Source organism: Coffea arabica, chromosome 1e (assembly GCF_036785885.1).
Source record: "Coffea arabica cultivar ET-39 chromosome 1e, Coffea Arabica ET-39 HiFi, whole genome shotgun sequence".
NCBI classification, from domain to species: Eukaryota; Viridiplantae; Streptophyta; class Magnoliopsida; order Gentianales; family Rubiaceae; genus Coffea; species Coffea arabica.
This window is the reverse complement of record NC_092311.1, coordinates 54,552,166-54,567,234: the sequence shown is the minus strand read 5'-3', so window position 1 is coordinate 54,567,234 and position 15,069 is coordinate 54,552,166. Positions and strand designations below refer to the sequence as shown.

Genomic DNA, 15,069 nt, shown 5'->3' with positions numbered 1-15,069 from the left:
ACAATATTATTGTTACAATTAATAATCCTCTACTGAAAAAAAAGGGAATAGAGATGGGGGAAAGCGGATGGGGGTATCTTCTTTTCTATCTTTTGACTGTAGACTCCAACTACTTTTTTTTTTTTTTAAGCACAATATTGTTACAATTAATTCTATACTGAGAAAAAGGGACTTAGTCCTTCCTCAAGTGACCAACCGAGCATCAAGTTATCAGTTTGATGTTGAAGCGTTACTCATAACAGCCATTGTAATTAACGTGAAAATGGGGAAGCGCATGTACCTCTATACAAAAGAACCATATAAAATTCCTAATTTGAGTCTCCGGGATAAAAACCTGGAACAGGAATTTCTTTCCACCCCACTCTGTCCAAACAAGTAGCAAAAGGAATAAAAGCACGCAACAAAATTTGAAGTCCGTGCAAAACATATTACTAATCAGTGCTGGCATGAGAGATCGTGCAATCCACAAACTTCTCGCAGCAACCAGAGGGCAAAAGTGAGAGATACAAGAGGAGGAAAAAGAAGTCTGTCTCAATCCGAGAAAGTATGTTACATCTGTATGCACCCGAAAAGGAAATTAAGAAGGGAGGCCAAAAAAGAAAATAAAAGAAAAGAAAAGAAAAGATGTTGTCTATCACACGAGGGGTAATACAAGCACAATATTTGCTAGTGACAAAATCAAAGCCCATAAAAGGCAAGGCTTCACTAGATCGCCAGCGATGGGATTCATGGTTCGAAAGGTCCTGGCGCACCCAACCAAAGCCCCAAACAAAGCGACGCAAAGCACCAAGCCCATCCTACTGGCTCCAGCCTGAAAAACGATCGGATCCCAAGCAAGGCTCAAGGAGAGCTGGCCCAAGTACAGCAGCAACGCCGTAGGGTTCCTGTGAAAGCCACCTTCGACCCAAACAAGCCATGCCGACAGGCCCATAAGGAAAGCAGAGGCCAGGCAAGCCGAGTGCAAGGCCCACAGAGGAGGAGACCAGAAGGGCTTTTTCATGGTAGCATACTGAAGACTAGAGCCGAAAAGAGAAATGTCCAACAGGGTTAAAGAAAGTGGGAGAGCAAGTGCAAGGCCCAGTGAGCGAAGGCCGCGCTTGGCCATGGCTGTTCTCTTCTTCTGGTGTCTTCTTGTCGCGGTGGTGCCGGTATCTTTTGGGGGCTGTATCTCCTCTTCTTCTTCTTCTCTGGTTCTGTGTTTCAGTTCCTGGGAAGCCATGACGACTACCGGCGTTGTGTTTGTTTGATTTAGACGAGTGAGAGAGAGAGAGAGCGAGAGAGAGAGAGAGAGAGAGACAAACACACGCGAATTGGGAAAAAAAAAAAGAGTGGCTGCAGAGCTTTTTCAGGTGAAGAATTTATGGAGCAAAGCGAGTTTTTCTGTGGTTTTGTTGCGGGGAGAAGGAGGACAGATGGCGGAAAGGGATGATGAATTTACTTGAGCAGCGTACACGTGGGCCAAAATTTATCGCCAGCGCTGCATGAGGTATTAGTGATCTCTTTTGCTATCTTGGCACCTCTCTGCTGACAAACATTACATCATTCCGAGTCAACAATTACCACCATGCTCTGCTTGGCTCTATTACCATTCTCTCCGTCTCCTCTCATGAAATTTGTTACTTTTTCTTGTTTTAAAATTAATTATCCTAATCCACCCTTTCTTTTTAATCAAATCTTATCTCTGTTCTGTTCTTTACGTCACTCGTCATTTATCTATCATAATTATCAATACATCAAATAAAGAATGATGCGTCAGTAAAGATATAAAAAAATAAATAAAAATTCTCTTTTTTTTAATATTAAAATTATACACTTTTTAAAAATGACAAATATTTTATGGGACGAAGAAAATATTACGTTTTGATGGGCTAACTCTAGAATGATTTGAAATTGAAGGAATAATTGTATTGTTCGAATGTGACTAGATGTACTCATGTATGGATGCTCATTTATGTATATACCACACTCATACAAGCATAAAATCATGGAAGTTCGTTTTGGGAATTGAGGTTAGATGAAATCGAACGCCTATTTCTTTCTTTCTTTTATTTTTTTTAAAAGAAAAAAAAAAGAGAACAAAAACACATGTAAGCATTAGGAAAGGTAAAGAAGATTCACTGTTTATTATTACCTTGACCTGATGAAAAATTAGATTTAGCTGGGAAAAAAAGAGCAAAATGGTCATTTGGAAGTATGATCATTGACCAACAGTAACTTTTTCTTTCACACAAAAAAGAAGGGGGGAAAAAAAAAAAGAAGGAAGAGGTGGAGTAGAGGGAGCGAGCGAGGGAGAGAGAGAGAGATTTGACACACTCATCTACAAAACGACGACGCAGGCAAACAGGCGTTTTCCACGCAGAAGACGCAACTCAAAATACGCCTTTAGTCCAAACTTAACGAAAGCGTGCCACGGACGCAGAGACCCAGACAGGTGACTACTGATAGGGCTGCCGGACGCCGTCGAACCGTTTGAGCTTAAAAAAAAAACCTACCCAATTTAGCAGGCGAAGAAATTAAAAAAAAAAAAAAAAACGCTCGCTGACAGAGGCAACCCAATGGCGCTCCGATCGCCCCCTAAATCCAAGGCCATACAAAAACCCGGTTCGACGTTCCAGAAACTCCTCAAAAACCCGCAAGTACCTTTTGCGTTGGCTTTGCTCTTCGCCGATGCCATCCTGGTCGGACTCATTATCGCCTATGTTCCCTGTAAATACCAAATTATCTCTGCTATCTTTACTTTTATTTTGAGCAGTAGATTTAGTAATGGAGTGGGTTTTCTTTTTGCAAATTTCCAGATACGAAGATCGATTGGGACGCCTACATGTCACAGGTGGGTGGACCTGTGACTTCTATGGACTCCATTCTTACTCAGAATGATGTGATCATTTTACTTCCTGACCTTCAATTCATGTTTATTTTCGTTAAATACGCATGTGCACATTTTTCATGGGGAGCAGGTCACTGGGTTTCTTGAAGGAGAGAGAGATTATGGAAACTTGAAAGGGGACACTGGCCCTCTGGTTTATCCTGCGGGCTTTCTTTACATATATTCTGCCCTCCAACATGTTACCCGCGGTCAGGTTTATCCTGCTCAGGTATCACTTCTACCTTATTCTTAGCTGTCTTGATACTGAAACTTGTTAGTTTTAGCTGCTTTTCGGTATGATTGCCGTGAAGTCAGTGAATTTGCTGTTACTAATTTCTAGTACAAGTAAGCTCCGGAACCGGAAGTACTATCACATCCAATTATCTCATGTCTTTTATGTGTTGATTGTCTTCTACTTCAAAGTCTTACCGATGTTGCTCTTCCATGTCAGTGCAGATTCTCTTTGGTCTTCTCTACATTGTGAATCTTGCAATCGTGTTGTCCATCTACGTGAAGACCAGCGTGGTATGATAACAAAATCCTTTCGATTGCTGAAATTTATGGATAGTGTGCCCACAATTTCAAAAAAAATGAACGCTCTCCTAATGCACGTGCCTGATGGAAATTTTAAGATGTGCATCATAAAATGGCTTAGGAATCCAACGGAACCAATATATTCTGTAAGGGACTGTGATATCTGTAAACAGACATCTAGAATGTAAAGATTGATGCTTATCAGCTGAACTTTGCTAATGTTGCAGTTCATGGCTTTCTTTTCATTTCTTTTGCCTGATCTTCACATTCGTGGTCAACGTTCTCATTATTTATTCAAATGCAATGCTGCTGCAGGTCCCTTGGTGGGCACTTTCCCTACTCGCTTTGTCTAAGAGGGTTCATTCTATCTTTGTACTTCGCTTATTCAATGACTGTTTTGCCACGACTTTCCTTCATGCTGCTTTGTTTTTCCTACTCAAACAAAAGTGGCATCTAGGTCTGATTATTTTCAGGTAGAGTTCACAGGCTTCTTTCTTGGTGGTTTGTGCAAGTGTTTCCTTATACATTAAGTACTTCTTCGTTAAGATGGGCACGATTCTGTTCTTGTTAGTACAGCGCAGCTGTTTCTGTAAAGATGAATGTGCTTCTTTATGCTCCTGCTTTGTTAATCCTCATGTTGCAGGTATACTCTGTTTGGCCATGTTTATTGAAAGTTTGGATCTGGTGAAAGCATTTGTAGAGCACATTTTTATTGCTGCTTTTGTTAAACTTAAAATGCAGGCTATGGATGTTTTTGGAGTAATATCTGCTTTAGCAGGTGCAGCATTAGTACAGGTGCTTATTGTTAAACTGTGTTTACCTGGATATACAAGATGTAGTCGAATGTTCTTTAAATTTATATGGCTAGAAAAGATCATTTAGATATTTATTCATCTGTTAATCGTTTTCCATGTTAGGTGAGTTGGATTTTGACTTCAATCAATTAAACATGGAGGTCTCTCCAGCTGAAATCTGCATATGCTTCTGCTTTTCACTGAGAGATGGTTCTGCAGATACTCTTGGGGCTCCCATTTTTATTAACGCATCCAGTTGCATATCTTTCAAAAGCTTTTAACCTGGGACGTGTCTTCATCCACTTCTGGTAATTTTTTCAAATTCATGAAATTCATCAAAAAGGAGGGAAGTAGCATGCCCTTATTCCTAATGTTTGCTGAGATTAATCTTATTTTCTATGTGTTATATTTAGCTTGGCCTTTCACACAATTAAGAAAGCATTTGTTTTTTGTGATGGCCATGTATCTAGGTTCTAAATAATTGTTTATTTCATGGGTTTGTGTTTGTGAAGTTTTATTTTGTTATTTTCTCTCATCTTGCTGGCATTCATAGAATGCTGAATACAAGTTCTCTTTGACTTGGTCTACTAATAGAATGTTGATTGGAAACTAACTATGTCTTTGTCACAGGTCTGTTAATTTCAAATTCGTTCCTGAACCAACATTTATATCAAGAGAATTTGCTGTTGCTCTGCTGGTTGCTCATCTTGGTTTGCTTACTGTTTTTGCCCATTATAGATGGTGCAGGTGAGTGCGGTTCTTGTAAATTTGCCTTTACTGTTAATAGATCCGTAGGCACGCATTGAAGGATATCTTTGGCCAGTACTTTTGAATTCTCTTGTCCAGTATAATGAAAACCAAATAAGCTTGCCTGTGCTTTATGAAGAGAGAGTGGGGAAAAGGCATTGAGCCCTTACTGTTTTCTTATCATTTACCTTTTAGAAAGTAACATAGTGAGGGAAGGGTTGGGATGACCCTCTTTTGACTCTTGGGGAAGTCAGCATAGCTTGTGAAAGGAGTGCTTCCACTGTTCAGATAGAAGTCGTTTTTGTGGAATAGATGTTTGCAGGCTTTTAACTTGAAGATGTGGCCTCATTTATTTTTGTTTCTTCAGGCATGAAGGAGGATTGCCTTCTCTCTTGCGGCTAAAAATTGCTGAGCTAAGTTCTTTTTCAATGACAAGGTTTTACTGTACTAGTTCAACAACGAAACTTCTCAGAACAGAGTGTAAGTGAAGCTCCATGTATTTGTCCTCCTTTTTTCTCTTTTAACTTTTGTCTCCTCTAGGACGCTCGTCCCTGTTCTCCTTTTAGACTTTCAAGTTCTACAATGCTTGTATAACTTTTTGTATTCCCGTTCAGATATTGCGACTACTATGTTTGTTGGGAACTTCATTGGCATTGTATGTGCACGTTCTTTGCATTATCAATTCTATTCCTGGTGAGTTCTACATGGTTTTTTGTTTCTTCTCTTCTGCATTTTGTGAAGGGAGGAGTCAATAAACAGTAGGTTGTATAGACTGCTAGTTGCCATGCCCTGCAGCACTGAAGATGGAGTGCTGGGTTGACCAACCCCTTCCAGTTAACCTCTAGTTTGCCAGTTTTAGGTTGTATTTATCCTCTACATGAGTTTTGGTTACCTTCCCTGATAGGTTGCCTTAGCTATGAACTTAATGGATTACTGCATCTTTTAATGCACTTGGGTGTTCATTAGTGCTTCAAAATATATTAATCATGTGGTGCTATTTTAGAAATGATTTGTTCAGCTTCAGTTGCGCAGGTATGTAAGTAATGTTTAACAGCGAGAGGTGTTTTCTGGCGCAGGTACTTTTATAGCTTGCCCTATCTGTTGTGGAAAACCCCGTTTCCCACATTGCTGCGGTATGGTTCATCTTGGGTGGCGAAAAATCTATTTTTTTTTTCCCGAGTTATGTGGTTACCTATCATGGATTTGATGACAAAAATCTTTTCTTCTGCAGTTTAACTTTGTTTGTGGTGGTAGAGTTGTGCTGGAACGTGTATCCTTCCAATGTTTATTCATCTCTGTTGCTTTTGGTAGTCCACTTAGTTGTGTTAGGGGGGCTCTGGACTGCTTCACTTGGAAATCCATATGCTGATGATCCAAATAGTAGATTGACAGCCAAAAAGAAACAACCATGAGGCTCGGGGGGCTTTTTCCTGCTTGTTCGGAATTTTGTAATCTTGGATGATACTCCTCCATAGAACAACAAATGGAAGAGAAGTCTTCGTTTTTTGAGACTCCATGAACGAGTTGATTTGCGTTAATGAGATAATAGTTTTTTTTTGGGATAAAAAATAAAAAATCCCCTTGTAATAAACCTAATATACAGAAAAGTCTCCCGTGTTGTGTTTCAAAACGTACAAAACGACATCTCATGCTTTAAACTAAATTATAAAGGGGACGGAATCCGTTAACATTAATAGAAATGATTTATTGAAATATAATAAATATTTTTTTATAGCTACTTTTTAACAAATATAACCGACAAGCTCGTGGGTTACTGATTTAAGTTGATGACAACAATACTCGAACTGCACTTGGGAAACAAAGAAATTAGTAATGGCGTAAATTTCGGGCCAATGCACTGCCGTATTTAAGTGTTAACAAGGGAAAACTCATGTGCCTAGGAACTCTCAAAAAGAGGAGCTACTACTACTAGTATTTGTGAGAAGAAAAGCCAGATGGTGCCGGCAAATATAATAGTTATCAACTGGTGAGCTCTTTCGGTTTTGTGTATTTCTACAGCAAAGATACCGGAACTGAATTTGGAATGAAAGGCCTTTGGTTTCCCGATCCTGGGAAATGGAACGGTAGCAGCAAAATTCCAATGCAGACAAAATAATTTTTCTGGGAATGCAAAAAAAAAGAACTGCAGGTTTGCTTTTCTGGCAAATCAGCAATTGGGGTAGTCGCATTTTTATTAAAATTTTTTTTTCTGAAAGAAAGAGAAGAATCTTATGGAGAAACATTGAAACAAAGACCCTACCTTGCGCTTGCAGGAATATTGAAGGAGGACCGATTATTAATTACTACTACTATATCATACATACTCTAGTAAACATTAAACAACATATAGTAAGTAAGAACATTCTTACGGGAGACCTCAAAAGGGTAGTATATTAGTTCCCTGTGAGACTTCAAAAGTTACCGGCTTTTGGGGTTCTCACGGGATTCGGGTTAATTTATTACTACAAAAGTCTTAACTTGCTTGGTAAAAAAGACCAAACCTTGCTCGGGATAGTGGGTTCTAAGTTTAGGCCTAGTAGAAGCTGCCCTGTTTGGGGGTTCAGTCCCACATCGGGGTTGTTAGGGGGATTGGGGTAGTATATTAGTTCCATGTGAGACCTCAAAAGTTACCGGTTTTTGGGGTTCTCACGGGATTCGGGTTAGTTTATTACCACAAAAGTCTTAACTTGCTTGGTAAAAAAGACCAAACCTTGCTCGGGGTAGTGGGTTCTAAGTTTAGGTCTAGTAGAAGCTGCCCTGTTTGGGGGTTCAGTCCCACATCGGGGTTGTTAGGGGGATTGGGGTAGTATATTAGTTCCCTGTGAGACCTCAAAAGTTACCGGCTTGTGGGATTCTCACGGGATTCGGGTTAGTTTATTACCACAAAAGTCTTAACTTGCTTGGTAAAAAAGTAAGAGCATTCAATATTTCATTCACACACACGTAAAAAGCAGTAGTAACTACTACAACGAATAATGGTGCTGCTCCGTACTTAAAATACGGAAGAGAGATAGAGAAGCGAAGAAAAAAAGAAGAGGCTTTTTAACTCCGGCAACGAGTAATGGCGCTGCAACCGCGGGTGTAGGGGTTTGCTTCAGCACCAGGCTGGCAGTTGTAGTAGGAAGAACCCCGGCGAGAGCATGGAACGGTGTTCCTCTGCAGAGCACCGTAGCTTATGTAATTTCTGGTCGCTAATATGCGCCGGTTGATCTCCGAATCCATGCTGAGTTCGCCGCTGCCCAAGCACTCTGCTATTGAACCGCGGCAGCTGGCTGCTGCTTTCATCGGCATCCAAGTATTCAACTCTTGGTGGTCCAAGCCGGCTGAGATCGGCCGACCTGAAACGATGATAAATACTATGCAACTGTACAAGAGCAGGTGATCGGACGGAGAGTTTTTCGCCATCAAACTGCTAAACAGGTAAAAGTTGGCAGGGTTACTTCTTCTTCTTCCGACGGGCTAGTTGAACGACTCTCCTTTCTTTCTTTCTTTTTTTTTTTGGAATTTTTTTGAACTCCGAAGCGAAAGAATGCCAAGGCAGCGCTATTTATAGTTATATGCCTTTCGAATTTGAATAGTGAGACAGCGAGAGCTGCAGTTGTTTCCAAATAATTAAAATAAAATAATTAAAAAATTAATTAGGACCAATTAAGGCATACACACACACACACACTTTGGCTTCAAGGCCTTTCAATATTGGAGAATAAGAAAATATATGAAACCAGTAAACGTTTCATGTTGAAGATTTTCCAGGTGAATTAAGAAGTTTGTACCCTTTAATTCTCAACGTCCAATTGTCAAATAATAATAATAATGCTTATGCTATCGGAGAGCTTCTTTCGTTTAAATCACAAATTAATTGCCAAGCAAGTGACCCATCCAGGAATACACGACAGACAAAAAGTTCATTTTAGCTCAATGCCCTTCATATACTATTATGTTTGCCCTTCATCATCTACTAGTGTAGTGTAGTAGTAGTATTCTTGTTTCCATGCAACTGACTTGAATCAAATAAATTCTCCCTTTCTCTCATTTGTTGTCCTTTTGCCTGAAGCTGGCAAATGGGCTGCTAGCACCTTTCCTTTTTTTTTTTTTTTTTTCTTGAAACAACCAGAATACATACTACATATGATGGATGGAAGACGCTTTCATTGTAGGAAAATGGATTGTGGGAAAAGAAAAACAGAAATTAAGGCCAAAATTAAACATGCACCCATTCATTTTCCTAAACATTAATTACAGAGAGAGTGGTCTTTTTTTTAAGATTTTCATAAGATGTTGAATTACGGGTACATTGGTAAGATATCACAACGCAAAAGGCAAGATTGGGTTTGCACAACAACCTTCACCTGTTTAGTTGTCCTAATCTAACACCCAAATTATTCAAAATTATTTTTACCAGACCTAACCCCCAAAAAAACAAGAAAGTATGAGTATCCTTCAAGCGCGTCTTCATTGCTGTCGCGAACCCTGAGCTTTGATCTTGTCAAAACCTACCATGGAAAATGATGCCAACTGCTAAAAAATTACCGCTACTACTGAACAATCTCACTAATTAGCTAGGATTGCTTGCTACTTAAATACAAACGGGACGGGACACCATCCCTTTGTGTTCGGAGTAATTAATTTCAACGTGGAAGAAAATTTCAACGTGATTTTTAGGTACTAATGCATTTCGTCAAATCCCGTGCGGATATTTCGCTGGAAAATTTGCAAGCACTATCAATCAGGGTCACGTCACTAGATGATATATTCATTTCATCGGTCAAATAATTTTTTCAGCTACTACTCGACTCGTGCGTACCAACGAAGCTGCCACCACGCCAGTCCTGTTTCGATTCTTCAAATTGAGTTTGACTTGGGTCAAACTTCTCTTTCAAGATGTAAAATCACATTAATTGAGAGAGCAAAATAAAAACCACAAGATTGTCCTTTGTTCGTTGGTTCTTCAGTCTTCTCCCTGGTCCTTTCCTACCTCGGCTGCAGTAACCTATATATATGTGTGTGTGTGTGTGTGTGTGTGTGTGTGTGTGTGTGTGTGTGTGTGTTATTTTCTTGGTTCTTCCAATTCTCACAGCAGGCTTCTGGTTTTCTCGATGAAGGTTGGCGTTGGAGTTGGGCTGAACTTTTTAACACCAGAAATGACCAGTCTGAACAGGCATTATTGCCTCTCCATCCAGCTGTGTATAGTTCTGCTCCTCCCCGACCTTTCTCAACCACTCATTTATGAAATCGCAATGCTGCGGGCATTGTAATGGAGATTTCCTTCGATTCATTAAGGAATCTAAAATCCCAGTTTCCAGCAATACCTTTTGATATCCTTCTACCAAAGCCAATTCAAATCCATTTATATTTTCTTCTTTTCCCAGATGATCGTGATCGAGAATCAAGATCCAAAGAGAAAATATATGCATTCACAAACACAGGCCTCGCAGCTTTAAGCAAATAATCAGAATGCCATCAATTTACAAAAAAAAATTACATCCACGAAAAGACAAATTACGACATTTGAACAAGAATAGAGAAGCATTTCATCTCAAGAGTAGAATCCTCAGAAACAAAGATTACATAAAATGCCACAAGGGGAAACTTTGCAAGACAACAACAGCAACAGCAATACCCTTCTATGTAAACAACTTGTAAATAAAAGAACCAACTTCTATATCTTACAAGTGTCGTCCAATCTGCATCAACCATCGAAGCAATCAATGTTATCTTTCTAGCTTGCTTAACAATGCATCCATTTCTGGCAACTCCTTCACAATTTGTTGCCAGTCAGGCATACCCTGAAAATGAAAGATCATTTCTAATACATTCACGTAAAACTGGGGGGGAGGGGTTTAGAAACTGGATTTTCCTCAATAATAGCCACCAGAGGATACACTTGGTTATCAGATCATCCAAAGGTGACATGCAAAAGATGGCATAAAAAATACCAACCATCCATAGAATATTACAACTGCTATAATGGATTTTCATATTATGTAGCATTTCAATGTGACCAAGCAAGCCAAATGAGTGCACAAAACTTTCAAATGGAACATTACCTAGAGCGTGCTTTCCACTACACACCTAGTATTGGCATTCAATGGGCAAGTAAACATTTAGGAGGAGGAAAAAAGTGTCTTCCTTCTTTCGGTTGCATGAGGGTGTTTTATTTTTGGTTGGGGGAGGGTGGGGGGGGAGCATTACGATTCCACAACCCCCCCCCCCCCCCCCCCCCCCCCCCCCCCCTCAACAACACCAACAAAAAAAAAAAAACAAAACAAAACAAGAGTGGAAAAAGAACATTACCCAATCTAGTACTATTCCAATTAGAGGTTAAGGGAGAAAAGGGAACCTCATCTAACTAGTGATCCAGGGAGCAAAAAGAGAGAGAAAATTAAGAAATTAACAAGAAGAAAATGATGAGAAAAGTAATTTTCGGGCAATGAGTAATTACCCTTCCTGATCTGCGGACACGGCCATCTAGACGAAGTATAATGTAGACATCTTCACCAGGAGTAACACCTTCTGACTTCTGTTGATCCTTAATCCACCTGAACAAGAGGAAAACAAAAGGCAAACAGAAATGACTACTTGAAAGTAACAGTAACCTAAGAAACCTGCATACCTCTTTACAATATTATTTATCTATTAAAATGAAAGAAAAAGTTTAGAGGTTCTTTATCCATGTAAAGATGGGCTATGGCCTTAGAGAGAGAGAGAAAAGATGAGCTATGTAAAACACAGAGTTCTTCGAAGATGGAAGCTAAGCATGTTAGAAGAACAAAATGACCTTTCCCACTCCACAGGTGATACTGGCTCTGCCTTGAATCTAATCTCTGCCTTCAATTTTGATTTGGTAACTACTGATTGAGCTCGCTTGTCAAAATCTTCCTGCATTGTTCCAAGAAGCATTATCCAGGAAAAAGAAAGCTAATAATACTGAAAACTTACTCAATATCAACTTGGTGATGTAAGTCTTCACTGAAACCAACTCCAACCAAGTGTTGATTTAAATATTTAGTACCCCAACTGGTTTATGCTACTCTACGAAGGGTAATACGAACTCCAAAGAGTCAAACATCATGAGATAAAGGTATATGCACAGTGGTAGAACAAGGATTTTAGACCTGGGGAAGGTAAGCTGTAGAAGTTTAAAATATGTAGGGATAAAGCATTGGGAGGGCTGAGGGTGGAGAGGGGTAGTTGTTTGGTCCATCAGGCATGGATAGACAGGGAGGGGATGGGACACAAAGGTCGACAAAAAATACACAAAGTAGAACACTCTCAGTAGGGGAAAAAAGTGTCAATATCAACAAAAACATTTTTACGAACCCCTAATGATGGAAGAGAAGCGGCAGCTTTTGGAGAAAGACCGAAGCCTTTCTTTTCTGCTGGTTTGTCACTATTCTGACCCCAAATAACAGGAACCAGAAGAACACCTCTCCTAAGGAGCTCAGTCCGGCATCTTTCGGCTTTCTGGAGTGCTAAGGAGACTGTTTCCTTGTTCCCAGCCAAAATAACCTACAAGTGGACTATGCTTCCTATTAGGAACATTAGATGGGATACTGTGACCCTACCAAGAGCAATATTCGGGAGAATTTAGTTAGATTTTTATTTAACTGACTTACAGGCCTGACAGTGTCTCGTAACTGAACGAGTTCAACAACCCTGTTAGTTGAAAGGCGCAAAGGTAGCCTTGAGAGGGTTTCATCACGAGATATTTGTGCAAGCTGTTCCTCCTCTTTCTTATTGTCCCAGAGAAACAAAGCCACAAGAACAATGATACCTGTAAGTTGCTGATACAAAAGCTGAATCATTTATGAAGCACATTTTTATTCTCAAAAGATTAAATAATCACACCAAATGCACACATCACCAAGAAAACCAAGATTTTGGCTTACCGCCAATATTTATTGCAGCATTTCCTGCAGTCTCCCAAATATCAGGAGCTCCATCACCACCTTTAATTGATCGGTATAGTCTGGGTATTGTAAAAAACATTGATATTCCAGCAGCAGCAGTAAGCGCCACATAAAAGAATCTCCGAACACCACGGAAAGGTGCTTGGACCTCACTGATAAGTTTAAGGTCTCTCCGAAAACTGTACCCTATATCTTCCCCGCCTAGCCTAGCCTGCATAATTAAATCACAACATGCAACTTTGAATTACATCTCATAACTTGAAGAAACTTAATAAATGCTGTTAACCAACATAGTACAAACTTTAAGATCCACATCAACACCCAGAATAGACAAATAACACTCAGGATGAGATACAAACCTCTTCTTGCAACTCTTTAAATTCAGGCAATGCTCTGAAAGAGGCCAAGTCTGGGTCATTCAGAATTGTGCCAAACTTGAGGTCATATTCCTTCAAAGCAGTACGCAAGCAGTCAGCAGCTTTCTTTCCTTCCCCTCTTGCATAGAAAAGTAAACAGCATTATCAGATTCCTCAATCTAGATTCACAATGTTAAAAGCCACCACGAGGATGTACAGTCCTTGTCTCAAAGGGAAATGCAAAATAAATAGCAAATACAACAAAAAAGGGTTGAACTAGGTAAACAAATTACAGCATGAGAACATCATGCAGTGGAACTCCCAAAGATCAAATATTTCAAGGACGATATGTTAGGTAGAATGCAAACTAAAAGACAAAGCCATTATGTCGAAGATCAAATTATGGCGTCCTAAGCTCTTTCTTTGTAAGACGTAAGCATCATCTAAAACTAAAGATGGGACAGGAATAGAAAAGGAAAATTTCTGAAATTTCGTACCTGTAAGCATGACAGCAGGCTTTGTTATAAAACGCAGCTTGAGCCTCAATTGGATTAGGATCCAGAGTAAGGGCAGTTTCAAACTGCGACAGAGCATCTTTAACCTAATGATAAACGAGTGCCAATCCAATAAGAATACAAACTTCACACAATGTTGACGCTATTATTGTTCCGGGTTTTACGAACTGCGATTTTAGTATCTTCGACTAGAATGTGGGGGAGATATGATCCCAGCAAGACATTTTTTCCCAGCTAATATGATGACCACATGAATGCAATTATCGCAATAACCAATCAAAATCTTGAGACACTGACTTTTTGGTTCTCAGCGATTAGTGGATGCTGATTTCCCCCATAAACAAGGCAAGTAGGAGTGGGACGTGTTCTTCCTTCCATTGCATTTACATATATAGGGGTAGGGTAGCTCATAGTCTGGAGTCTGGACGCCAGTATTAAAAAATGTAAGAGAACTACCCAGAAGTATCAGCTAGTACAAGAAATTACCTTTAGTAGTACAAACACAGAACAAAGGACATGCATAATTACTGCAAGATACAAGGGCGTACTACTGCTACTACCAGTGCTAAAATTAGCAATAATCCGAGAAAGAAAGACAGAAAAGAATACAGATAAATACCCGTCCTTTGGAGAAGAGGGAGAGTCCCAAGTTGATGCAAGACTCAGCAGTGGGTGGTGTAGTCACTTCCGGCGATGAAGAAGAAGAAGAAGACGACGACGGAGCAGAGAGGCATACGAGTGAAGAAGAAGAGTGAGTTGTGTCTGTAGACTCAGATAAAGTCCGAGTCCAAAAGGGCCTTCTTGCTGAGTTGGGGAGGGGAATCCATGTCCGTACCCTTGTTACTGACGAGGATGATGATGCAGGAGAAACGGGACAATGACGATGGAGGGCAAGACTTGCCACCACAGCCATAAAAGACGACCACTCCCAGCTCGAAGTTATGTGTTTATGTGTTTATCCATACACCAGTTCGGTTTTTGTTGGAACTCCTCATCGCACGACGTCGTTTGGTTGCCTATCTTTGCACAACGATGTCGTAGTGGTTGTCTGTCAGTAAAACGTTTCGTTTCATTGTCCCCCCAGCAGTATTTTGCAGAATGCCCCTTGGCCTGACTGCCGGCCAAGCATTTCCTCAGCATAGGCAAAAAAGAAAAAAGGGGGCCATTTTGTTCCTGAAATTTTTAACAAAGTATTATAGTTTCCAGTTTAATAGTGGCCTCTTTTTGTTCAAGAAATTTTTAACAGTAAAAACTAAAGTTTATTTTAATAAGTATTTTCATCAGATTTTATAAAGGAGTGTTTGGATAGCACAAATATCTCAAATAATATTTCGCTTGCATCATAAA

General features: G+C 39.8%; 4 protein-coding genes across 7 annotated transcripts; 1 reads left to right on the top strand and 3 right to left on the bottom strand.

The window, feature by feature from the left end:
* Positions 1-388: 388 nt before the first annotated feature.
* On the bottom strand, positions 389-1,376 carry LOC113717848 (translocator protein homolog). The gene has a single exon (XM_027242672.2). It carries the CDS (start codon positions 1,217-1,219, stop codon positions 635-637), a length of 585 nt encoding a protein of 194 aa, XP_027098473.1. The 5' UTR covers positions 1,220-1,376; the 3' UTR covers positions 389-634.
* A 514-nt stretch (positions 1,377-1,890) lies between these two features.
* LOC113717834 (dol-P-Man:Man(5)GlcNAc(2)-PP-Dol alpha-1,3-mannosyltransferase) lies at positions 1,891-6,455 on the top strand. 3 transcript variants are annotated; one of them, XM_072065287.1, is made up of 13 exons: positions 1,891-2,678; positions 2,796-2,830; positions 2,958-3,095; positions 3,323-3,391; positions 3,716-3,873; positions 3,977-4,043; positions 4,142-4,195; positions 4,414-4,502; positions 4,825-4,941; positions 5,309-5,421; positions 5,556-5,634; positions 6,018-6,074; positions 6,173-6,455. In XM_072065287.1, the coding sequence occupies exons 2-13, from the start codon at positions 2,822-2,824 to the stop codon at positions 6,351-6,353; spliced, it is 1,131 nt and encodes a 376-aa protein (XP_071921388.1). In that variant the 5' UTR covers positions 1,891-2,678; positions 2,796-2,821; the 3' UTR covers positions 6,354-6,455. The 3 variants fall into 3 exon arrangements, with proteins under 3 accessions (XP_071921388.1, XP_027098469.2, XP_027098454.2); XM_027242653.2 differs by having other exon boundaries at positions 1,904-2,706; XM_027242668.2 differs by lacking the exon at positions 5,556-5,634 and having other exon boundaries at positions 1,895-2,706; positions 6,173-6,311.
* A 1,382-nt stretch (positions 6,456-7,837) lies between these two features.
* Positions 7,838-8,506, bottom strand: LOC113690078 (rapid alkalinization factor). Its single transcript, XM_027207897.2, has one exon. It carries the CDS (start codon positions 8,344-8,346, stop codon positions 7,984-7,986), a length of 363 nt encoding a protein of 120 aa, XP_027063698.1. The 5' UTR covers positions 8,347-8,506; the 3' UTR covers positions 7,838-7,983.
* Positions 8,507-10,448: 1,942 nt separating this feature from the next.
* LOC113717825 (protein LOW PSII ACCUMULATION 1, chloroplastic) lies at positions 10,449-14,724 on the bottom strand. 2 transcript variants are annotated; one of them, XM_027242641.2, is made up of 9 exons: positions 14,342-14,716; positions 13,705-13,808; positions 13,211-13,346; positions 12,831-13,062; positions 12,558-12,715; positions 12,262-12,450; positions 11,720-11,820; positions 11,384-11,480; positions 10,449-10,727 (listed from the first exon to the last, which is right to left on the bottom strand). In XM_027242641.2, the coding sequence occupies exons 1-9, from the start codon at positions 14,633-14,635 to the stop codon at positions 10,653-10,655; spliced, it is 1,386 nt and encodes a 461-aa protein (XP_027098442.1). In that variant the 5' UTR covers positions 14,636-14,716; the 3' UTR covers positions 10,449-10,652. The 2 variants fall into 2 exon arrangements, with proteins under 2 accessions (XP_027098442.1, XP_071921385.1); XM_072065284.1 differs by lacking the exon at positions 12,262-12,450 and having other exon boundaries at positions 14,342-14,724.
* Between the last annotated feature and the right edge of the window lie 345 nt (positions 14,725-15,069).